Raw genomic sequence first — 24,247 nt, forward strand, 5'->3', positions numbered from 1 at the left:
AAGCAGTGGAGGTCAGCCCAAGTGCTTGGGTCTCTGCACCCACATCGGAGACCCAGAGGAAGCTCCTGGCTCCTGGCTTTGGCCTACCTAGCCTAGCCCTGGCCATCGCAGTCATTTGTGGAGTGAACCAGCAGATGAAGACCTCTCTCTGTCTCTCCCTCTCTCTCTCTGTAATGCCATCTTTCAAATACCTAAGTATTTAAACAAAAAAAAAGAATCAAGTGTAGGTTTTAGACACAGAACTCTGGCAACATTGTAAGACAAAGATTCCCCTGGAGTGCCAGGGAAAAAAGGGGCTGTAAGTGTCAAGATCATGAAAATGTTTAAGGGAGCAAGTTGTACTGGAGAACATTTGGTAACCCTGAGCTAGCCAAGTCCAGCCCCACACAGCCACAAATGTCTGACCCAGTGCACTGCACTCATCCATCTTTTTCCATCGGTGTCATGACATGGTGAAGATTAGGATGCACTGGAAGAGAACAAATCCAGAGTCTGGAGGTCACAGAACAGGGTATTTCATGAGTCCAGGCAAAAGACGACAAAATCCTGAAGGAAAAGAGCTGCACATGCTCTCACCCGGGTCTCTCATCTCCAGACACCTGTGCTCACCCCTCCACTCCTATCCCCAACTTCCCCACCTATCTGGTTACAGTGCCCTGCTAGTTCTTCCTGCAAGTGTCTCACACGGGGCTCTTCTTCTCTGCGCTTGTGTGACTGTTCGCTGCTACTGAGATGATCCTGGAAAGCCTCAGGGTGGGGCTGTCACCAGAAAGACCAAGTGATTACGGGGCTGGAATGTTCAGCCTGACCCTCCAGCCTCTGGTAGGCTAGGGATCAGGATCCATAAAGACTTCTCAACAGTGAGATCTGAGAAGCTCCCAGGCTGCTGAGGACAAGGGGCAGGAGGAAGCAAACTCCTGCTGGCCTGTCACTTGAACCCTCTATAATAAGCTGGTTGTGGTAAGTAGAGTGTTGCCTTGAGTTCTGTAAGTCACCCTAACAAACTACTGAACCCAAGGAGGTTGTGGGGATACAGGAATGTCCGATGACAGCAGGTCAGTGGAAAGCACGGTCCCAGCCTGGGACTTGCCCCAGGCATCTGAAGTAGCAGCCTGTGGGACGGAGCCCTTAACCTTTGGGGTCTGCACTAAATCCAGTGTCAGAACCAAGTTAATCTGTAGGAAACACACTTGGGTTCTGCTGGAGAAGTGCCTGGTGTGTAGGGAAAAGCCCGAAGGGCCACGTGAACAACACCGAGAAATGGTGCTTTATCAGATAGGCCTGAAACACCACAGAAGGTGTCCCATAAGTATTTTCTAAAATCCTGAAATGAAAGTCAGAAGAACAGCTGAGCAAAAGTTCAAGAGAGGACAGCCACGAGCAAACATCCCCCGGTAGCAGCTGGATCTAGAAGGAGCTCACCCCGGGAAAGCACGTGGGATGAGAAGAAAACCAAGGAGGAAATCCTTTCAGCACTGCAGCTTCTTCGAGTATAAAATCGAAGTGATATAACCAAGGGTCAGATACAGCGAACAATGCCCTAGCTCAGCAAGTTAGACTCGCTGCCCATAGACAAGAGACCCGCACACCTACCAAGAAACCCAGTGGACAAGAACACAACCTCATTTACATAGCAGAATGACAAGAAGGAGAGCGTCAGATGCCCTCGGCGCAGCTTTCTCCCTGCGCGCCGGCATACTCACAGGCTGGTTCACAGCATTCTGCATGGACACATTCTTAATACAAACGCCGAACGCAAAAGGATGGGAAGGATCGGTGACACCATCCTCAAAGCGTAAATGGACATCTTGAATTTTTAACTGCAATGAGAAAAAAAAAGAAAAAACATTTAGATAACGCAGGCACAATACCACAGGCAGGATTCCAACTGCGCTAGAGCCACTAATCTAAAACGCTGCTAAAGCATCACACACACAGCCACAGTGGAGCAGCTAGACTTGAACCAGTCCCCATCTGGATGCCGGCGCTGCAGAGCGGCTGAAGCCACTGCACCACAGCACCGGCCCCCAGAGTTATTTTTAAGTTGATAATTTTCTATGGCCCACAAATGACATCCTAAATATACCAATGGCCCTTGGCAGAAAAAAGGTTCCCCATTCCTGCTAAAGAAACACTTAAAGAAAATCCCAGGGCCGGCGCTGTGGCGTAGTGGGTAAAGCCGCTGCCTACAGTGCCAGCATCCCATATGGGCACTGGTTTGAGTCCCAGCTGCTCCACTTCTGATCCAGCTCTCTGCTATGGCCTGGGAAAGCAGTAGAGAAAGGGCCAAGTCCTTGGGCCCCTGCACCCATGTGGGAGACCTGGAAGAAGCTCCTGGCTTCAGATCAGTGCAGCTCTGGCCGTTGTGGCCATCTGGGGAGTCACCCAGCAGATGGGAGAATTCTCATATTCTCTCTCTCTCTCTGCCTCTCCTCCTCTCTCTGTGTAACTCTTTCAAATAAATAAATAATTCTTTAAAAAACAAACAAACAAAGAAAATCCCACTACTGCTTCTAGCTAACTGGTTCTCCCAACCTTGTGCTATCTTAATCTTGCCAGTGTGTCTCAGTATCCAGATTCAGGAACACCAGCCAGCAGGGCTCACAAACCCTGTGTGCATGTTTGTATTTCCCTTGCCCATCTAAATGGGCTATGGAAAAGGCACTGTGCTCAGTGAACTAAAAACACAACAAAGTGAAAAGACAACCCACAGAAATAATTTGCAAATCATTTATCTGATAAGGGACTGCATCCAGAGTATATAAAGAGCATTTATGATTCAACAAAAGACAAACTGACTTATCTAAATGGGAAAAGGATTTGAACAGACACTTCAAAAAAATACACACAATGGCCAATAAACATATGGAGGGGCATTCAACACCATTATCCATTAAGAAAATACAAATGAAAGCCACAATGAGACATCAATTCATATCCATTAGAATGACTATAATCAAAAGATTGTCAATAACAACTGTTGATGAAAATATGGAGAAACAAATGCTCAAACACTGCTGATGAAACTGTAAAATAGTACAAGCTTTTTGGAAAACGATTTGGTAGCTCATTAAAATGTAAACAGAGTTCCCATCGATTCTTCCATTCTGCTTCTACGCATATACTCAGGAGAACCACAGACGTTCACAGAAGACCCTCTACATGAACTTTTACAGCACCCTTATTTTTTTGAACAGTGGTAATGTTTATTAACATTTACAAAGACTGTAACCCAGAGAATACATCACAGGGGCTCAGTTATAAAGAAGGAAGTGCCTGGGACTATGAGACAGTGTTGCAGGGAGGACAGACCAGAATGGAGCCAAAGTGGACAGTCAGAAGACTAGAGGCAGAGTTAAGTCCCCAGTGTTAATCCAGTAAGAAAACTAACTTTTGAAATGATTCTAGTAAAAGTTAGATCTTTTTGACACACTTCAAGTGACCACTAAGTGCGGAAACGCACAGAGGCAGAGGGAACTCTAAACAGTCCTTGTGCTTGTGTGACACCTTCCAGAGAAGGTGCAGGTGTCTTACAATCAGCCCAATATGATGCAGCTGATGAAAACTGCAAATGTGTCCGAGAAACAGCGTCTGTGTCAGCAACGCCTCCAAGGCTGCTTTTTTCAAGCAGACAGCTACTTTATTCTTAAGACAAAAAGTAGAAACAATTCAAATGTCCATCAACTGATGAACTGATTTTTTAAATGTGGTATATCCTGAGAACTATGAAGACTCAGCACAAACATAACATTTCAAAGATACTTGATCAAACTTTAACATGGCTCCCAGCAGCCCAAGGCCATGTCCAGGGAGTTACTGCCTAGAAAAGCTCAGGACTGTCGAAAGGGGGTCAGCACTGTGGCACAAGGGACTAAGCAGCCACTTACAATGCCAACATCCTATACGGGAGCACTGGTTCAGGTCCCAGCTCCTCCACTTGCAATTCAGCTCCCTGCTAATGTGCCGGGAAGGCAGCAGCAGATGGCCTAAGCACAGGACCGCAGCCACCCATGTGGGAGACCAGGATGGAGTTCTTGGCTCCTGACTTCAGTCTGGCTCAGAACTGACTGTTGTGGTCATTTGGAGAGTGAATTCGTGGATGGAAGATCTCTCTCTCTTCCTCTTTCTCTACCTTTCAAATAAATAAATCAATCTGTAAATCAAATGTTTTAATTGAAACTAAACTAATTTAAAAAAATCAATGATAACTAAAGAGAATAACTGCTTGAAACAGAACTCAAAGCAGTCATTTCAAATGTACCAATCTTTTTGTCAAAGTTAGGAAAGTTATTGCATCCCTTGAACACACTGGTCTATGTCACCTTGGTAATGCCAAAAAAAAATAAAATAAATAAAATAAAATAAAAAACACTAGAGATAGTAAAATGGGCATTCATGAAAATTAGTATGGATCCTAACCTAGATTTAAGATGAAACAAATGGTAATTAAAGTGGAAAATGTGGCCAAGAGCCCCAGCACTGCAACTCATCAGACTGTCACCTGCTTTACTGGTGCAGGTTAAAGTATCTTAGTCATTCACAAATGACTGTGAAATCAACTAGACGGGGCCGGCACTGTGCAGCGGGTTAACGCCCTGGCCTGAAGTGCCAGCATCCCATATGGGTGCCATTTTGAGACCCGGCTGCTCCACTTCTAATCCAGCTCTCTGCTACGGCCTGGGAAAGCAGCAGAAGATGGTCCAAGCCCTTGGGCCCCTGCACCCGCATGGGAGACCCAGAAGAAGCTCCTGGCTCCTGGCTTCAGATCAGTGCAGCTCCGGCCGTTGCGGCCAACTGGGGAGTGAACCGTCAGACGGAAGACCTCTCTCTGCCTCTCCTCTCTGTGTAACTCTGACTTTCAAATAAATAAATAAATCTTTAAAAAAAAAAAAAAAAGGAATCAACTAGACACCATGTACTCAACCTCTCCCATCTTATAAATGAAGAAACAGACCTCAAACCTGCCCTAAAACCATACAAGCATCAAGCCTTAGGACCCGGCTTCTCGAGGGGATAGACTCTTTAGCCAGTGCAGACATTTAGCCCAGCAGTTAAGACGCTGCTTGGGATGCCCATATCCCATATCCCAGTGCCTGTGTTCAAGTCCCAGCTCCACTCTCAATTCCAGCTTCCTGCTAACACACACCCTGGGAGGTAGCAGCTGACTGAGTACTTGGGTCCCTAACACCCAGATGGGAGACCCAAATTGCATTCCTAAGCTCCAAGCTTCAGCCTGGTTAAGTCCAGACATTTGGGATGTGAACCAGCAGATGGGAGCTCTCTGTTTCTCTCTCTGCCTCTCAAAAAAACAAAGCAAACAACCAAGCAAAAAGTTAAAAACAAAGCACAGTAAGGGAAACTGAAATGTTATGAAAACTCCTGTGTCTGCCACAGGACAGGACCTGCCTTTCAGGTTTGCTGGTTCGCCCTGCGGCACGGCCAACCAAGGGCAAAGCTGCAGAGCCAGCCATCCACACCCTGTGTCAGTGCAATCCCTGAGGAACAGGTGATTAGGACACACGGAAGCCCGAGACACCCCTTACACGTTTAAACACAGAAGTCAAGAGAACTTACTTCAATGTTCTCCACGATTCTCGTGACAACTGAGGCGGTGACTGAGTACCAGTAGGACTCCCCTTTCTGCTGGCGGTCACTCTACAAAGGAAAGAGCCAGTGTTAGCAGCATGCAGGCCTCTGCTCATCTTGCCTGGGTCACCACAGCTGCCTCGCCCTCTGCCTTGCCTTCCACTTCTCCTCCAGGGCGTGAAGCAGCGCTTTCTTGCGTTCCCTTTCCAGCAGCTTCTCTTTCTCATCGTTGAAGTCCTGTGTTCTCTCAGGGGCTCCAATTACGTGCAGACTGGAGATGGAGATCACCCAAGGGTCCACGTGGGGGCGATAAAAGGGAATCTGAAGGGTTACTTTCCCAATTAAACCTGGAAAAAGGGAAAGTCTTGTTAAATGCCTGTACGCACCTCTAATTCTTCCCATCTTAATGAAGTTTTTCTTAGTTTTGTTTAAGAAGCATGTATTAATTTTGCACTTATTTTTTATTTAAAAACAAGCAGGTTTCTGCACACATGAAACAGGCATAAGCAAGCTGAGATCTGTAAGAATGAGGCATGAGGAATAAAGCTGGAAAATGTTCGGGGGTGGGGGGTGGCAATATGGCATAGCAGGTGAAGCCGCCGCCTGCAGTGCCGGCATCCCATATGGGCACCGGTTCAAGTCCCAGCCGCTCCACTTCTGATCCAGCTCTCTGCTAACGGCCACGGAAAGCAGTGGAAGATGACCTGAAAGAAAACTCCTGACTCCTGGCTTCAGAACAGTCCAGTTCCAGCCATTGCAGCCATTTGGGGAGTGAACCCAGCAGATGGAAGACCTCTCTGTCTCTGCTTCTAACTCTGCCTTTCAAATAAATAAATAAATCACTTTATCCTATACAATGCAACATCTTTCCTCTGGAAACTTTCTCTTCCCACCTGGACTACATCTTAAACTTCCTTCTTTCTTCCCGTGGCACCCACATTAGCCCATGGACACAAAACTAACTTGCTAATTACTGACTGACTGGTTAAGCACTCAGGGGAATTACCAGACTACACTACGTCCAATCTTGAAGATGCCCAGCCCACAGTGAGATGCAGGTAACACTGCAATGACACAGTCAGTACAGGATTCTCAGTCTCCCTGACAACCTGGCCTGACGACAAGGCTAAATAGCAGCCGGCGCTGCGGCTCACTAGGCTAATCCTCCGCCTTGTGGCACAGGCACACCGGGTTCTAGTCCCGGTCGGGGCGCCGGATTCTGTCCCAGTTGCCCCCCTTCCAGGCCAGCTCTCTGCTATGGCCAGGGAGTGCAGTGGAGGATGGCCCAAGTGCTTGGGCCCTGCACCCCATGGGAGACCAGGAGAAGCACCTGGCTCCTGCCTTCGGATCAGCGTGGTGCACCGGCCGCAGCGGCCATTTGGGGGGTGAACCAATAGCAAAGGAAGACCTTTCTCTCTGTCTCTCCCTCTTTCTGTCCACTCTGCCTGCCAAAAAAAAAAAAAAAAAAAAAAAAAGGCTAAATAGCCCTGATTCATGATACTTATTCTCCAAGTCAAGCCTCATAGAATATAAACCCTCTTAAAATTGGATTTAAAACAGCCAAGTCACCACAACAGAAAAAATATGTGAGAATGTCTCAACTGTCCTAATATGTCCCTCAAAGATCCACACAGCCAACCAATATTCTAGCTCTGAGAGCAGCACAGGTTAACAGAGTGTGCTTAGTACCCACTAAGATCTATGATGCAAGTGGGATCCAGCTGTGAGATTTAAGGCACAACAATATCATTAACAACGGTATTTTCAGGGCCAGTGCTGTGGCACAGCAGGTTAAACTGCTGGAATCCTATATCAGAGCATTGGTTCAAGTCACAGCTACTCTACTTCCAATCCAGCTCCCTGCTAATGTACCTGGGAAAGCAGCACAGAATGTCCCAAGAACCCAGGCCCTGCCACCCACATAGGAGACTCAGATAGAGTTCCTGGCTTCTGGCTTCAGAGCCACGGCCATCCCAGCAATTTGGACAGTGAACCAGTAGAAAGCTCTCTCTCTACGTATATATACACATGTGATTGTCTCTCAAGAAAATAATTTTTTTTTTTTTTTGACAGGCAGAGTGGACAGAGAGAGAGAGAGACAGAGAGACAGAGAGAAAGGTCCTCCCTTGCCGTTGGTTCACCCTCCAATGGCCGCCGCGGCCGGCGCGCTGCGGCCGGCGCACCGCGCTGATCCGATGGCAGGAGCCAGGAGCCAGGTGCTTCTCCTGGTCTCCCATGGGGTGCAGGGCCCAAGCACTTGGGCCATCCTCCACTGCACTCCCTGGCCACAGCAGAGAGCTGGCCTGGAAGAGGGGCAACCGGGACAGAATCCGGCACCCCGACCGGGACTAGAACCCAGTGTGCCGGCACCGCAGGCGGAGGACCAGCCTAGTGAGCCGCGGCTCCGGCCAAAAATAAATATTTTTTAAATGGTATTTTTAACAACAGCAAGTATTGTTATTGTCATCCAGTAACAAATTTAAAAACTTTACAACAAATAATTTTTTTTTTTGACAGGCAGAGTGGATAGTGAGAGAGAGACAGAGAGAAAGGTCTTCCTTTGCCGTTGGTTCACCCTCCAATGGCCGCCGTGGCCGGCGCGCCGCACTGATCCGATGGCAGGAGCCAGGTGCTTCTCCTGGTCTCCCATGGGGTGCAGGGCCCAAGCACTTGGGCCATCCTCCACTGCACTCCATGGCCACAGCAGAGAGCTGGCCTGGAAGGGGGGCAACCGGGACAGAATCCGGCGCCCCGACCGGGACTAGAACCCGGTGTGCTGGCGCCGCAAGGCGGAGGATTAGCCTAGTGAGCCACGGTGCCGGCCTACAACAAATAATTTAAAAAGTAGGATGCTACCTCATTTGCCCTGCCACAGCGCTGGCCCCTTGGTCATCATTCTTAAGGTTTCTTCCTCATTTGTCAATCCCTTTGCCTTTGCTGCTAGGAGTTCATCTATCACTTGAAATGACTTCAAGAAAACCTAATTCTTTTGAAAGATTTCTATTCTACCTCATCTAACAACTGACTTGCTTTGCACTTGGATTTTTTTTTTTTTAATTTATTTATTATAATTGTTTGAAAGAGAAACAGAGGGAGGAAGAGAGATCTTCAGACCACTAGCTCACCCCCCAAAAGCCTGCAACAGTAGGGCTGGGCTGGGATGAACCAAACCCAGGAACCGGAAACTCAATCTGAGTCTCCCATGTATGCGGCAGGGATCCAACCATTCGAGCCATCACCTGCTGCCTCGCAGGGTGTGCACCTGCTGGAAGCTGCGACTGAGAGCAGAGCTGGCACCTGAACCCAGGCACTCTGCTGTGGGACGGCGGCGTCTCAGGCAGCATCTTAACTGGGAGACCACTCACCCCTGTTCTTGTATTTTATTGAATATAAGCACCCAAAATACAGGAAAGGCTGGCGTAAACAGGTTATTGTTGAGGAATGAAAGGCATCTGAACAGGGACTAATTTTAGAAGTGGCCGGTCATTAGTGGCTACTTTTATTCTATGATAGTTTTTTACTTCCTTAGCCAATCTAGCACTTACTAAACTTCTGTAGTAACTGCTTACATCCACTGACCATGCCAGGCCCTGCCCTGAGCCAGTGTAACACAGTAACTCATCTGCCCCATCCAAAGCACCTGCAATACAGGTACCTCCGCTGTCTCATCTCCAAAGTGCGGAAGCACACGGAAGTAACCTCCCCAGTCGAGCTCACTGCTGTGGTCTGACTATGATTTCTCCCACTCAAACCCCGAGGCCTGAACACCACTGGGGCCTGATTCTCAATGTGGCACTGTCAGGGGGCCAGTCCTTGGGAGGTAAAGCCCTCATGAATGGACCGATGTCTTTTCCAGGAGACTGGACCGGGTCTCTCAGAAGTGAATTAGGCCTCAGGGCTGGATCAGAGTGGGTTGTTATAAAACAAGTCCAGGGGCTAGCATTGGGGTGCAGCAGGTTAAGCTCCCACTTGGCAATGCCCACATCCCATGTGAGTAATAGTTCAAGTCCCGGCTGCTCCACTTCCAATCCAGTTCCCTGCCAATGTGCCTGGGAAAGCAGCAGGAGACGGCCTGGCACCTGGGCCCTGCCACTCACGTAGGAGACCAGGATGGAGTTCCCGGCTCCAGGCTTCTGCAAGGTCCAGCTCTGGCTTTTACAGCCATTCAGGGACTGACCAGCAGATGTAAGACACTGCACTCTCCCTCCCTCCGTCTTTCTCTTTGAAACAGCAGATGCAAGATCTCTCTGTCTCTCTCTCCCTTTTTCTAACTCTATCTTTCAAATAAATAACTAAATCTTTAAAAAAAAAAAAAAAGGCAAGTCTGGCTCTTTTCAGCCCTCTCTTGCTTCGTTTCTTTTTTTTTTTTTAAAGGTTTATTCATTTATTTATTTGAAAGTCAGAGTTACACAGAGAGGAGAGGCAGAGAGAGAGAGAAAGAGAGAGAGAGAGAGAGAGGTCTTCCATCTGATGGTTCACTCCCCAACTGGCCGCAACAGCCGGAGCTGCGCCGATCCAAAGCCAGGAGCCAGGAGCTTCTTCCGGGTCTCCCACGCAGGGGCCCAAGGACTTGGGCCATCTTCTACTGCTTTCCCAGGCCATAGCAGAGAGCTGGATCAGAAGTGGAGCAGCCGGGACTCGAACTAGCTCCCATATGGGATGCCAGCGCTTCAGGCCAGGGTGTTAACCCGCTGCGCCACAGCGCAGGCCCCATCTTGCTTTGTTTCTTAACACACGCTCTCTTGCATGTGCCGGCTTATCCTGCCTTTTCACCGTCCACGGTGCTCACCAAAGGCCAAGCAAATGCCAGCACCGTGCTCATGCGTCTCCAGAACTGTGAGCCTATACAGGCCTCTTTCCTTTCTAAAGTCAAGCCCCCAGTATTTTGTGATAGCAACAGAAAACAGACACAGCTCTTACTCAACAGAGTGAACTGGCCCTCAGTAATGTCTATAAAAAAACTCATACATGAGGAAGCCTAAGGACCACCTGGGGAACCTGTTCAATGTACATGGATTCTGATTCAGCAGGTCTAGGAGCCCCCTGACCACCCCACCACAACCCCAGGGCCATCCTGACTCAAGTGGCCCAGAGATCACACTGAAACACTGATCTAAACTCTAACACTTCCAACCTTCCTCTTCCTGGTCAAACAAATACAAACTCCAGGACTCATGGCTTTTTGTTTTTTGGTTTTTCTTTTAAAGATTTTATTTACTTGAAAGAGTTAAGGAGAAAGAAAAAGGGAAGGAGGGAGGGAGGGAGAGGGAGGAAGGGAGAGATCAACATCCCATCCACTTGTTCTCTTCCCAGATGGCCACAGCGGTCAGGGCTGGGTCAGGCTGAAGTCAGAAGCCATGAGCCCTATCCGAGTCTCCCCCGTGGGTGCAGGGTCCAAGCACCTGGGCCATCTTCCACTGCTTCCCAGACCATTAGCAGGGGGCTAGATTGGAAGTGGAGCAGCAGGGACTTGAATCAGTGCTAATATGGGATGCCAATGTTACAGGCGCTGGCTTAACCCACTACACACAGAGCCAGCCTCCGGACTCATGCTTTTACATTACAAACAACATGACACTCAAAATTTCTTCCCACTCCTCTAGTTCCACATACCAGCTTTGACTTCAAATGGCAATTCCAGTTCTTTCAAAGCATCTTTCTTTAACGGCAGGTTTTCTAATTCAACAGCACCTAAAAATAAAAACATCATAAAATATTCATCCATCAAATATAGTAGATGCCTACTGTGTGCAAAGTACTGAAGGCTAAAGGGAAAACTCCACCATCAGATCAGGGCCATACAAGGCGCTGGGCCGTGCTGGCACCAACCATGCTCTTCATCTCCACTCCCCCCGACCCGCCACTCCATCATGTACATCACAGCTGCAGCTCAGCAGCCAACCAAGAGTCTGCGCAAGGCTCTAACTTCTGTGACAGGCAAGACAGGTTTGCATACTTTATATGATATCTGTTGCCTATTCTTTTTTCACAAGCTTTTAAAAATGTAAAAGCCTTTCTGGACTTGCAGGTCAGACAGTCCACTGGCCAATTTACGGGCCCCTCCGTCATGGCTACTATCTCCCAGAGCATCCTCAACGTCGGATGCACTAGGGTCAAGGGCAGGCCCCAGGGCCCCAGCCACTGACCCAATAAAGCAGCATCTCTGGGACTGAAACCCAGGTATCTGCAAAGCTCCCCCACCCCACCCCTGCAGAATGAGCGTAGGACACACAACGTTCCAGAGCCCATAGTTTAGCTAATTAAAACTGGCCATCCAAAGGAACCACACTTTCCCCTCTGGGAGACCACCTCCACATGTTCTCTGTACCTCCACTGCAGGTGCAACACCTGGTCTGAAAGCAAAGGAGTGAAAAGGATGAAAACTCAAATCCAAAAGCACACAGACCACAGGGCAGCCAGACCTGCCTCGCCCAGCCACGCAAGCCATCCATTCACACACACACATAAATCCTACTCCATACGAGGCACTGTGCTGGGCACTGAGAACACAGAGAGAGGAGCCGTGGTTTCACCAAATGGTTTGCAGGACACAAGACAACTTCTGAGCCACTTTAATCTGAGAAACGTGTCTTCAAGACAGGGAGTACAGACAACAGCCACTGACTGTAAGAAAGGACAAGCCTTTCACTCCAAATACAAAGTAATGTGGGAACTTGGTTATTTTCCCTTTAAGTGACTGCTCAGACCTTGGGAGTCTTTGGTTTCTAAAGATTTCAAATCTAGCAATTTGGCAGGTTCTGAGCAAATGCACTCAACTTATTTTCTGACATTTGCAAGATTTTGTCCAGATGGGGCTCCAAAGACTTTTAAGACTAACCAAAAGGAAACACTAACAACCCTAGCAAAACAGTCCAACTTCCACATGGGGGAGAAAAATATCATTAAGAGGGAGAAAAAAATGCAAAATGTCTTCCTTAGCTGAAAGTGACTCCATTAAAGGAGGCAAGCAGATATGTAGCTGTTAGTACTTTAGAAGAACAGAATTTGAACTTGGAACCAGCCTATTCTCACTGCCCAAATCTGTCACAAAGGCCGGCAGGCCCTGCTTCCCCTGGCTGCTCTACGGCCTTGGGAAGTGGTGAGCGCTCTAGGCGACTCTGACCATGAAAACTTACAGCTAAAGTGCAGAAAGCAAGAAGGTTTCCCAAGAGGAGGAAACAGGAAAGAATGAGACGGAAAAATAGCTCACAAAAAGCAAAAAGCAAAGAGATCAAACAACACAGCTGTGCTTCAAGACTGAGCGCTTCCTAACGCCCCCACTCGGACATGCATCCCACTGGCCCTGCTGGGCAAGGTCCCTCCAGGGAGACAGGTAATAAAGCACCCAAAGTAGATGAGTGTGTTACAAATGGCAACGTTTCAGACAACTTATAAGCTTATTCATCGATGTTTCATCCCCAAATTTCTCATCTCAGATGAGCAGGAAATCTATTCGCTACAACCAGGATGCATATACAGGGTGGTCGTTTGTCAGCAATCTGTAATCACCACTGGACGCGGAGTTTATAAAAAGAACAAGCAGGGGGAACTGCAGTTTGGGGTTACAGAAACACAGACCTGCTCACGGGCCAACGCTCGGCCCCTCCATGTGGCCCCACACCATTCCAAAGGTGCCCTGCAAGTCCTGCCTGGAGTGAAACCCTGAGACCCTCTCAAAAGCCACCTCACAACAGCCTCCCCAGAAAGAAAGGTCTTCCACCTTTACCCTCCACGGCATCGTGCCTTGCGTTCCACACAGAGATGCAATGCCTTGTGTTACTGTGTGACTTATCTCAACAGGTCAACTGCTCTCTGAGGGTGGGTGGGGATTATAGAATGTGGGTAGAATAATAAGAGAGATTCCACTTAGGGAGATCTGACACTGTGCCAAGCACTTTGCATGCATTACCTTATTTAATTCTCACAACACAAGGAAACACTACTTGTTTCTCAGGTTGAGGCGAAGAACATAGCTTGGAGGATAAGCAACTTGTTTAAAAATCACAGAGCTGGTAAGTGACGGCACCGAGTCCACGGTAGATGCTCAGACCTGGCAGCAGAAGGGACAGTGGGCAGAGAGGCTTCAGCCGCCTGCCAGGCAAGGCAGCACAGAGGGCTGTTAAGTGGTGAAACCAGGCTTGGCCCTAAGCCCGAACTTGGGATCTACTACTGATCTCCCTTTGGGTATCAGTTCAGTTCTGTAAAAGCAAGAGCTCAATTAACGTTTGCTGAATGACTAAACAAGCGAAATCTCAACCCCAGTGCTGGCTCTGTCCTTCCACCACTCACATGTCACACATTTTGCATGACTCTTAGCCTAAGCACAATCTGCTCTTGAAATCCAACCCAGCAGCCAATCCTATGCTGATGATCATTAGAATGACAGTAACGATGACTAACGCTGATGATGTACTACTTAGCTCTTTCACCCATATTAATTTGTTCTGGGTCCTTCCTTAGAACTTTATGAAACAATTAATATTAGCTCCAACTCACAGAATGAGAAACTGAAGCATGAAGAGTGGAGGAATTTGCCCAAGTTACTGGTTAATGGAGGAACTGGGATTCAAACCCACAGTCTGGCTAAAATCCATAACCTTGACCACTACTTCAGTCTCCTTTGCATCCAGAACAGCCTCTGTTTTCACATGGGTTGAAATAGCATTCTCATTCCTATCTAGGACCTGCCCCCCCAACACTGCACCACCGAGATCAAAGAACCAGTGTCGACTTCTTTACAGAGCCATTCTCTCAGGGCACTGCAAGGCTCCAAGATTCTGACCAGGCATTATGGTGTGCGCTGGATCCATATTCATGGGGTACCACATTAATACCAGTTATGAAGGAAAAAGCAAACAATTCTCAAACTCCACAAGTTCATTCAAAGCCATAGAGAACAGTACATTTTTTAAAAAAGGAAATAAGCATAGGAAAGTAACTAGAGGAACCATATGACACACACAATTGTAACAAGGTATGTTTTGTGGGGCCAGCACTGTGGCATAGTGGGTAAAGCCACTGCCTGCAGCGCCGGCATCCCATATGGGCACTGGTTCGAGTCCCAGCTGCTCCACTTCCGATCCAGCTCTCTGCTGTGGCCTGGGAAAGCAACAGAAGATGGCCCAAGTCCTTGGGCCCCTGCACCCATGTGGGAGACCCCGAGGAAGCTCCTGGCTCCTGGCTTCAGATCAGCCCAGCTCCGGCAGCTGCGGTCATCTGGGAAGTGAACCAGCGGATGGAAGACCTCTCTGTCTCCCTCTCTGCCTCTGTAACTCTGCCTTTCAAATAAATAAATAAATCTTAAAAAAAAAAAGACATATTTTGTTATTGGTCTTCCCTCTGAGAAGTCAGCACAAATTTCTCCATTCACTCAGTTCTTCAGCACCGCAAGTCCCCCAACAGCCCTGAGGACCTCTCACGAGCAAGGCTGTGGTTTGCAGTTCTCTCTCTAGGCCTGTCCTTCACACCCCCCAACTCAGCGTCAGGCCCGGCGTATCTGAGAACCAGACACGGAGCACCAGCCAGGTGAGCAGGACCCTACTGCACTGTGAAGGCATCCTCTTCCCTGACGGGTCACTTTCACTTTCTATTTAGCTCCCTTCTGAGGACAGGAGGAAAAGCAGAAACAGGAGCACCCGCTTCTGCTCCCAGCGCAAGGAAGGCGGGGGGGGGGGGCATGAGGCTCCCGCAGCCTCCTGCGGCTGCCGTCCCTGACGAGATGGGTAGGAAAACTTGGCGAGGAACGGCTGCTGGGACAGGCGATCCACTGGTACCCTACTGGCACACTAGGCAAACATCTCCATCGGCGCTGGTTCTGCCAGCTAGTCCTAGTCCTCACCAAAACTCACTGCCAGGGAGCTGCGGGCCCCGTGGCATTGAGACCTCCCTTCCATTTCCCGTGAATTCACACGCCTGCAGACTGACCCCATCCCATCTCGCTAGACTCGTTAAAGGGTCCCACACTGAGCTGACCAAAGAGAATTTAAATCAAAACAAACAGGAGAAAATGCAGCTTCCCAGTCCCATGCCAAACCACGGGACTACACTCGCCAGGTACAGGGCAGTAAGACCTAAACTGTCTCCAGCTTTAGGTACTTCACTACTAAGTAAGACCCCATAAAGCCCACCGAAGCCCTCATAACAATGGATTTTAAAGCTTCTGTTGGGTGTCTATTTTAGGCCAGTAGGCTAGTGGCTTTTAAATATTATTCTAGGGGCCAGCACTGTGGCATAGTAGGTTAAGCATCCACCTGCGGCACCGGCATCCCATATGGGCACTGCTTCAAGTCCCGGCTGCTCCACTTCCGATCCAGCTCTCTGCTACGGCCTGGGAAAGCAGTGGAAAATGGCCCAAGTGTTGGGGCTGGCGCTGTGGTGTAGTGGGTAAAAGCCGCCGCCTGCAGTGCCAGCGTCCTATATGGGCACCGGTTCGAGACCTGGCTGCTCCACTTCCGATCCAGCTCTCTACTATGACCTGGGAAAGCAGTAGAAGATGGCCCAAGTCCTTGGGCCCCTGCACCCATGTGGGAGACCCAGAAGAAGCTCCTAGCTCCTGGCTTTGGATCAGCACAGCTCTGGCCGTCGCAGCCATCTGGGGAGTGAACCAGCGGATGGAAGACCTCTCTCTCTGTCTCTCCTTCTGTCTGTCTGTAACTCTGCCTCTCAAGTAAACAAGTAAATCTTTTGTTGTTGTTGTTGTTGTTGTTGACAGGCAGAGTTAGACAGTGAGAGAGAGAGACAGAGAGAAAGGTCTTCCTTCTGTTGGTTCACCCCCCAAATGGCCGCTATGGCCGGCGCGCTGCACTAATCTGAAGCCAGGAGCCAGGTGCTTCTCCTGGTCTCCCATGGGGTGCAGGGCCCAAGCACTTGGGCCATCCTCCACTGCACTTCCGGGCCACAGCAGAGAGCTGGCCTGGAAGAGGGGCAACTGGGACAGAATCCGGCACCCCAACCGGGACTAGAACCCAGTGTGCTGGCGCCACAGGCAGAGGATTAGCCTAGTGAGCCGTGGCGCTGGCCCATTTCCCTTTTTCTAAAGAAACTGAGGCTCAGTATTTCAATATTAGTTATTGTTCACACAGCTAATAAGCAACAAAGTAGTATCTGAAGCCAAAGTACATGAAATTGTCACTACATCATGGCTGCCTCCACAATGCTCCATAAAGCTAGGGAAAAAAAAAAAAAAAACAGTCTAGCACAGTAACCATCTGTTTTGTTTCTTAAAAGATTTTAATCATGGCCGGCACCGCGGCTCACTAGGCTAATCCTCCGCCTTGCGGCGCCGGCACACCGGGTTCTAGTCCCGGTCGGGGCGCCGGATTCTGTCCCGGTTGCTCTTCTTCCAGGCCAGCTCTCTGCTGTGGCCAGGGAGTGCAGTGGAGGATGGCCCAAGTGCTTGGGCCCTGCACCCCATGGGAGACCAGGAGAAGTACCTGGCTCCTGCCATCGGATCACCATTGGAGGGTGAACCAACGGCAAAGGAAGACCTTTCTCTCTGTCTCTCTCTCTCACTGTCCACTCTGCCTGTCAAAAAAAAAAAAAAAGATTTTAATCATTCCCTAAAATCTACACCAAAATAGCTACATACTTAAGTTACTCTCTAACAATCAGCAGGGTCATTTGCAAGAACATAATTACCTTTTAGACATATATAGTACAAAGCTATCTGGGCATTAGCTTTTCTTACTATCAAAACAACAAAAATAGATATAAAAACCAGAAATGCCCCCTGCAAAGCCATACTTTACCAAAGAGAAATATACGTACTCACCTTTCAGAAGTGCAACCGAGAGCTGGTCAGTGTTCAGGTTATTGACATATTTCCCCAAATAGGTATTGAGAACCCAGGCTACAAGACCTTCCAACATGACTATATCCTCAGAAAAAGATGTTTAAAAATCATGGATCTTTTTTTTTATTTTTCTCTCTCATGGTCATGGAAGAATCTATGAAAGGGGAAAAAAAGGAAATCAACAGAAAACTGGGTGATTGTCTGAGCTGATTTCCTACTCTATCTGCCTGGAGGTGGACAAAAGTGCAGAACAGTAAATGCAGGGCCAAACCAACACCTGTATGTTTTGATACACCTGCAAGGAACAGTCACTCTTACAGGCTGGCCAAAAATGACCTCCAATCCAAAACGTGTGTCTTCTTTATGTACCCACTCACTGAACTACTTGCGGTTAGTGATTTGCGTGGGGATGAGACTGCCTCATCAGACGTTCTCGGGTGGGCATGATCCGCCTGCGCCCAAGACACTTGATCATCCTCACTGGCTACATCCTGCTACTGGCATCTGTGAGCAGACAGAGCGGAAGCTGCTGTCTCTACACAGCACAGACAAGCCCCACCAGAGAATTATCCGGCCCAAAGGTCAGCAGAGCCCGCACTGCCCCCCCCCCCCCCGAACTTCACACTCGGCAGTGATCCTAAGGGTTCTCGAATCTACTCTTGAGGCTGTTCATATCGTGTAGACGAGAGGGAGCAGGCAGCGCGACGTCATTATTCTTAATGACATTAGGGACCTAGACCTGTATTAGGGACCTGAGCACCAGCCACAGCATTACAAACGTCTGTTACCGTAAGTGGTGTCGGTCAGTACTGTGAAAAGCACGTGGACTCCGTTCAGTCTTACACAAAGTCAACGTGAGGGTAACCAGACGATCGCTCAGGCAAGTCCTCAGCCGGCTCAGGTAGATCCCCATTAGCACTGTGACCCCTCTGTGACCCACACCTTGCTCTCGGGCACCCATCGGCCACCACGCCAGCTGCTCCAGATTCCGCAGGGCACGCATCCTGCTTGGAAGCAGCCTGCTCTCAGGATTCTCTCCAAGCACTGGCCCCCTCAAGTGAGAGGGTCATGTGAGTGCAGGGAGACAGCTCATCCCAAGGGTCCTGCCACCTAAGCAAGACCCCATCACAGGGCCCCCGGGGGGTCCCAACCACTGCCTTTAACTAGCCTTCGGGGGGGGAGGGGGGTCGCTCGGGCTAACCCACTCTCTGGGGCAGTCTGACTGTCCACAGTAGCTTACCCTTCCAGAAAAGACACTTTGATTTATTAACGATGACAGTTAGAAAAAAAAAAAAAAAAAAAACAGCACTTGGCAAAATGTTGCCTAATTTCCGAAGATGTTTAAAGCTACAGCTGTGCAAAGCCAGGCACCTGCTAGGGGTGACTGGGTATTTAAGAAAAGGTTTTATGAACTAAGTTTTTAAAATGGGCATTTGACCATCTGAATAAAAGAAACACGTCTCTATTCTGTCAGCAAGTGAATGGGAGCAACAAGTGAGCTCCAAACACAAGAGGAGCCGCGGGTTGATCGCCCTGAGAGCCAGCTCCCAGCAAGGCGCGAACCACCGCGGGCTGCACGCGAGCCCTACCCAGCTCAGGCCCTGCCCCGCTCACCCTGAGGACAGGGGAATCTTCGCCCGGATCAAGACACGCGGGCGCCGGCGCTGTCAGCCCTGCTCGGCGCTCTGGGCCCAGCCCAGAAAGCGTCCATGAGCTCTGCCGAGCATCTAGCCCGGGCTTGGGGCCGCTTCAAGGATTCCCCTAAGGAAGCCGGACTGGCCAGAATCCCACAGCGCTCACACGCCAGTGCATCGGGGCTTCTGGGCGGCCGCCTGGCCGGAACCCCCACCCGGCTCCCCCTCCCCGGGGAGGCGGGCAGGTGACACTGGGATGGGCGCTCAGCCCACGGCGGGCACACCGCCGGGAGTGACCTTGGGCCAGGCCCCTCCCCGGACAGGCGGCCAGACCGGGAGTGGAAGGCCTGGTAACCGGAGCGGGGCGCCCCTCCCCGAGGCGGCCGGGAGCTCCCAGGCTGGGGGGACGGGGGCCCCACGGGAACCGGAGCGCCCACAGCCCCCTCGCCGCTCCTCCTGCTCCCCAAACCCTGAGCCTCCCCCTGCAGGGTCCCGCGTGAAGTCTGGAGCGAATGGCGCCGTGGGGGTCCCACGCCCGGGAGGAGGGGCTCGGCCGGGGGGTGACCGCAGGGGCTAGGGGCGAAGCCGGGCGTGAGCGACCCCCCGAGGGCTAGTTAGGACTCTCCGGACAGCTGACGCCCCCTTCCTGGGCGTGAAATGAGGGCTCGCACGTGCAGACCCAGGCCCAGGCGGAGAGCTGCGAACTGACAGCCCCCCAGCCCCGACGCGCCAGGCTGCCGGGACCCCGGGAAGGACGCCGCGGTCTGGAGGGGACTCGGACTTCCCAGCACACGGACGCCGCGATCCCGGGAGGCTGTGCCTCAGGGGTCCCTGCGAGAGCGGCGCACCCGGACGCCCAGGGATCCCGGAGGAGCCCGGCCCGGGCGGCCGGAGGCCCGGACGCCGGGGTCCCCGCGCCGCGCTCCCGAGGGTGGGCCCGCTCCCCGGGTCTGAGGCGGCCAGGAGCGGCCGACTGCGCGCCCGGCCCTGCCCGCCGCCCGGCGCGGCCCCGCGCGGCCCCTACCTGTGGTGTCCCCGGCCCGCCGCCCCAGCCCGGCACTGCGCGGCGCCTCCGCTCCGCCGCTCCTCAATGGCGCAGGCCGGCGGCGCTCGGGCCCGCCCCGACCCGATCAATCGAGCGGGCGACGCGCCGGCGCCTGGCCAGCCGAGCGCCGAGCCATCGAGGAAGCGCCCCCTGGCGCCGGCTGCCTGTGCGTGCAGCCGCCCGACCAGCCCCGTGGACGGACCGGGAGACTGACTCACTCCCGGGGGAGCGCAGGGCCCCGACAGTTCTGGGACCCCGGATTCTTCTACAACGCCCTGCTCTCCATCCACCAGGGCGGTGCGGCTGCCCTTCCTTCTGGGTCACCCAGTCTGTTCTCCGGCAGCCGCTGGGGGCCGTCAGGGCAAACCATGGCCTCGTGCTTCTAAGGGCATCCCAGACCCGCCTCGGTTAACACGCACCACCACCCCCACCCAGAGCGCGCCCCAAGGTCCCAGCCGCCCTTTCTAGGACGCCCTCTGCCCCAGCTGCATTCAGTTCCTGCCTCCGGAGCTTTGCATTTGCCATTGTCCCTGCTGGAGACGCTGTCCCCCAAGCCGCCGCTGTCCAAAGGAAATACAATGCGAGTACACACGTGGGCAACGTGGGTGATTTTACAAATGTACTAGTTAATGCATTTCTTTAAAAAAAAAAGATTTATTCATTTTTATTGGAAAGGCAGAGTGACAGAGAGGGAGAGACAGCGAGAAGGACATCTTCCATCCACTAGTTCACTCCCTAAATGCCTGCCACAGCCTGGTCTGGGCTGGCCACAGCCAGGAACCTGGAACTCCATCTGGTCTCCCACGTGGGTGGCCGGTCCCAAGCACCTGAGCTATCACACGCTGCTTTCCCAGGTGGATGAGCCGTCAGCTAGATTGGACTCTGGAGGAGACGTGGGTGGGTGTGTCCCAAGAGGCGGCTTAACCAGCTATGCATAAGACCCAGCTCAGTACATTTTTAAAAGTTGAAATTAATGAACAGTATATAAGCCAATACGCCCCAAATATGATCATCTCAACATGCAGCCAACAGAAAACGATTTATGAATGAAGTACAAGTTGTGCCCCGGGCACATTGCCGTACAAACTGCGCCCATTTCGAGTGCTTAGTGTCGCCCTGTGGCTTACGGCTACAGAAGAGCTCTGGTTGTTCCCAGAGCTTGCTTCAAGTGTTCCACCTCACCGACAAGTTCACCGGAAGTTCCCCTCCGTATCCCCGCTGTGCTGTCTTCATAGAACTCAACACCACTGGAGCTGATCTTATTCTTTGTAGACACAGGCTGTCATGCTTCCCCACCCTGAAAACTCCATGGATGCAGACTTTTCCTTTTCCTTTTTTTTTTTTTAAGATTTATTTATTTTATTTGAAAGTCAGAGCTACACAGAGAGGAGAGGCAGAGAGAGAAAGAGGTCTTCCATCCCATGGTTCACTCCCCAGTTGGCCCCAACGGCCGGAGCTGTGCCGATCTGAAGCCAGGAGCCAGGAGCTTCTTCCAGGTCTCCCACATGGGTGCAGGGGCCCAAGCACTTGGGCCATCTTCCACTGCTTTCCCAGGCCACAGCAGAGAGCTGGATCGGAAGTGGAGCAGCCGGGTCTTGAACTGGTGCCCATATGGGATGCTGGCGCTTGAGGCCAGGGCATTAACCCGCTGTGCCACAGCGCCAGCCCCCAGACTTTTCCTTTTTCACAAAGGATTCTTCAACACCTAGACATTGCCTGGCTGGCACGGAGAAACCTCAAGGGAGCCGGCGCTGCGGCACTTCCGGTTGAGCAGTCACCTGTGATACCCAAGCCCTAGATGCTCCACTTCCAACCCAGCTCCCTGCTAATATGCCTGGGTAGCCACGAATGATGGCTCAAGTGTGTGGGCCCCTGCCACCCACACAGGGAACCTGGACGGAGCTCCTGGCTCCTGCTTCCACCTGGCCCGGCCACAGCTGTTGAAAGCATTTGGAGCACTGAGCCAGCTCTCATAAAGCCAGAAGATACAGGAAACAGGACGCGAGGTTGTAATGGGGAATTCACCATAGTAATTAACACTCCCGACGCCAACTTAACAGGGGCACCTACGGACTGACTCATCCATCATCAAGGCCTGATTTCGGGGGAAGTGTTAGCTACAGGAAAAAGGCCAGGCCTCACGCTGTACTGATCCCTGTCCAGGAAATTCGGGAAAAAACAAAAGTGTACTGGCAGCAGGCAGGTCAGAGGTTGCCAGGTGACTGGGGAGGAAGGAGGGGGTGGCCTAGGAAGGGGCAAGAACAAATCTGGTGGGGAGGGCTGACGAGACTGCTCCCTATCGACAGTTGTATACTGTTAAAATTCATTTCAGTGTACACCTAAAATTAACATATTGTGCTTTATATAAATTATCCATCAATAAAACTGATATATATATATATAATTTTTAAAGGAAAAGAGAGGGAGAGAGACTGAGAGAGATCTTCCATCCTTCAGTTCACTCCCCGAATGCCCACAAAAGCTGAGGCTGGGCGAGCGTGGACTCCATCCAGATCTCCCACACGGGCAGCAGGAGCTCAAGTCCTTGGCCATCACCTGCCGCCTCCCAGGCAGGGTGTGCACTGGCAGAAGGGTGGGTCAGAGGCGGAGGCGGGACTTGAACCCAGGCACTCTGATGTGGAATGTGGGCATCCGGAGAGGTGGCTTAACCTGCTGCGCCACTGCTCCTGCCACGCACATCCTCGAGCTGTTTATTTTTTAAATGCTTGCTGTCACAGAGCAGAGCAGATGCGATGCACAATGAGCAAGACGAACCTAAACAGCGTACATGGCATGGTAGGCTCTGAAGAGAAAACCATGCTGTGTCAAAGGACAAAAGTACGACACACTTAGCTTAAAGATCTCAGCTGGCTTTGTGGTGCGGTTCTAGAAGTGGGTAACATTTCATTCCATAAAATAGATAAGTGTTTGTGATGGGGTGAGCAGAAGAGGTTGGTTTTATAGAGAAGGACTGACAAAAGCAAAAGCAAAGAGCAAAGAGCAGGCTGGCCATTTCACCGTATTCTTCTCCTAAGACAGGAACAGCAAGACAGAATTCCTTCGTGTAAGGATGAAAGGATATGAGGATCAATCCAGAGGGAACTTTATGGTCCTGCTTCTCTCTCTCATTCCCCCGATTTCTTGAAAGGTCAGACAGATCACTAGGTTTCAGCTTGGTGACAGGGAACTTGAGCGTGGGTGACTCACTTTTGATTTGTAGTCCAGTCTGTGCAAGAGCCAATATCCCAAACAATGCCCCCCTGCATTTTGTATGTAACAGCTGGGAAGCAAGCGGGAAGGGAGGGGGTACAAGTGTACGTGGGTGGCCAGCAAAGGCCTCCGTGCCCCCGAGGTTCTGACTCAGCGAGTTTGCTGGGGGATCCAGCGCCCCGAGATGATGACTTGGGAAATGCTGAGTCAGCTCTGAGTTCTTACTGTACGTGCCGGGAAACTGAAAGTGAGAAACAGACGGACAGACTCGAGGCCACGCAGAAAGACCACAGGTGATGCAGGACTCTGCTGAAAGCCCAGAGCCCGCTCCGATGTGGCCTCAGGTCTTCCTGCCCCAGGCCACTGGCCTGAGCCACGGCTTCAGCCATTAAACCTGTCAGGGCTTTTGTGGGTACAGTGACCAAGCCACAGCTTGAGACACCAGCATCCCACATCACAACGCCCGGGCTCAATTCCAGCTCAGCTTCCAATTCTGCCTTCCTGCCAGTGGCCACCTGGGACTCGGCAGGTGATGGCTCGAGTAGGTGGATCTCTGCTGCCCACGTGGGAGATTCGGATTGAGTCAAACTCCCAGCTACAGCCTGACCCAGCCCTGGCTGTTGCCGGAATTTGGGGAGGATAGAAGATAAACTCTCCTTATCTGTGTCTCTATCTCTCTGCCTCTCAAATAAACAACAACCTTTAAAAATGAAGTATGGGCCAGCACCGCAGCTCATTAGGCTAATCCTCTGCCTGAGGCACCGGCACACCGGTTTCTAGCCCCGTTCCGGGCACCAGATTCTGTCCCAGTTGCCCCTTTTCCAGGCCAGCTCTCTGCTGTGGCCCGGGAGTGCAGTGGAGGATGGCCCAGGTCCTTGGGCCCTGCACCCGCATGGGAGACCAGGAGAAGCACCTGGCTCCTGGCTTCGGAGCAGCGTGGTGCACCGGCTGCAGCGCGCCGGCCGCAGCGGCCATTGGAGG

General features: G+C 51.2%; 1 protein-coding gene across 5 annotated transcripts in view; it reads right to left on the reverse strand.

Moving 5' to 3' along the window:
- The window catches only part of VPS13D (vacuolar protein sorting 13 homolog D), a 276,465-nt gene extending 256,292 nt beyond the window's left edge, over window positions 1-20,173 (reverse strand). For all 5 annotated transcript variants that reach the window (XR_016210247.1, XM_008275374.5, XM_008275375.5 and 2 more), the window contains exons 1-6: window positions 20,036-20,173; window positions 17,357-17,531; window positions 11,200-11,277; window positions 5,743-5,933; window positions 5,575-5,655; window positions 1,704-1,820 (exon numbers count right to left, since the gene is read on the reverse strand). Coding sequence is in view for 4 of the 5 variants with exons in the window: in XM_008275374.5 (XP_008273596.4) it covers window positions 1,704-1,820; window positions 5,575-5,655; window positions 5,743-5,933; window positions 11,200-11,277; window positions 17,357-17,453 (564 nt within the window). In the remaining variant the exon portion in view is untranslated. The remainder of the gene's footprint in view (window positions 1-1,703; window positions 1,821-5,574; window positions 5,656-5,742; window positions 5,934-11,199; window positions 11,278-17,356; window positions 17,532-20,035) is intronic.
- Between the last annotated feature and the right edge of the window lie 4,074 nt (window positions 20,174-24,247).

Source organism: Oryctolagus cuniculus, chromosome 7 (assembly GCF_051225735.1).
Source record: "Oryctolagus cuniculus isolate XC-2025 breed Fujian yellow rabbit chromosome 7, ASM5122573v1, whole genome shotgun sequence".
Taxonomy (NCBI): domain Eukaryota; kingdom Metazoa; phylum Chordata; class Mammalia; order Lagomorpha; family Leporidae; genus Oryctolagus; species Oryctolagus cuniculus.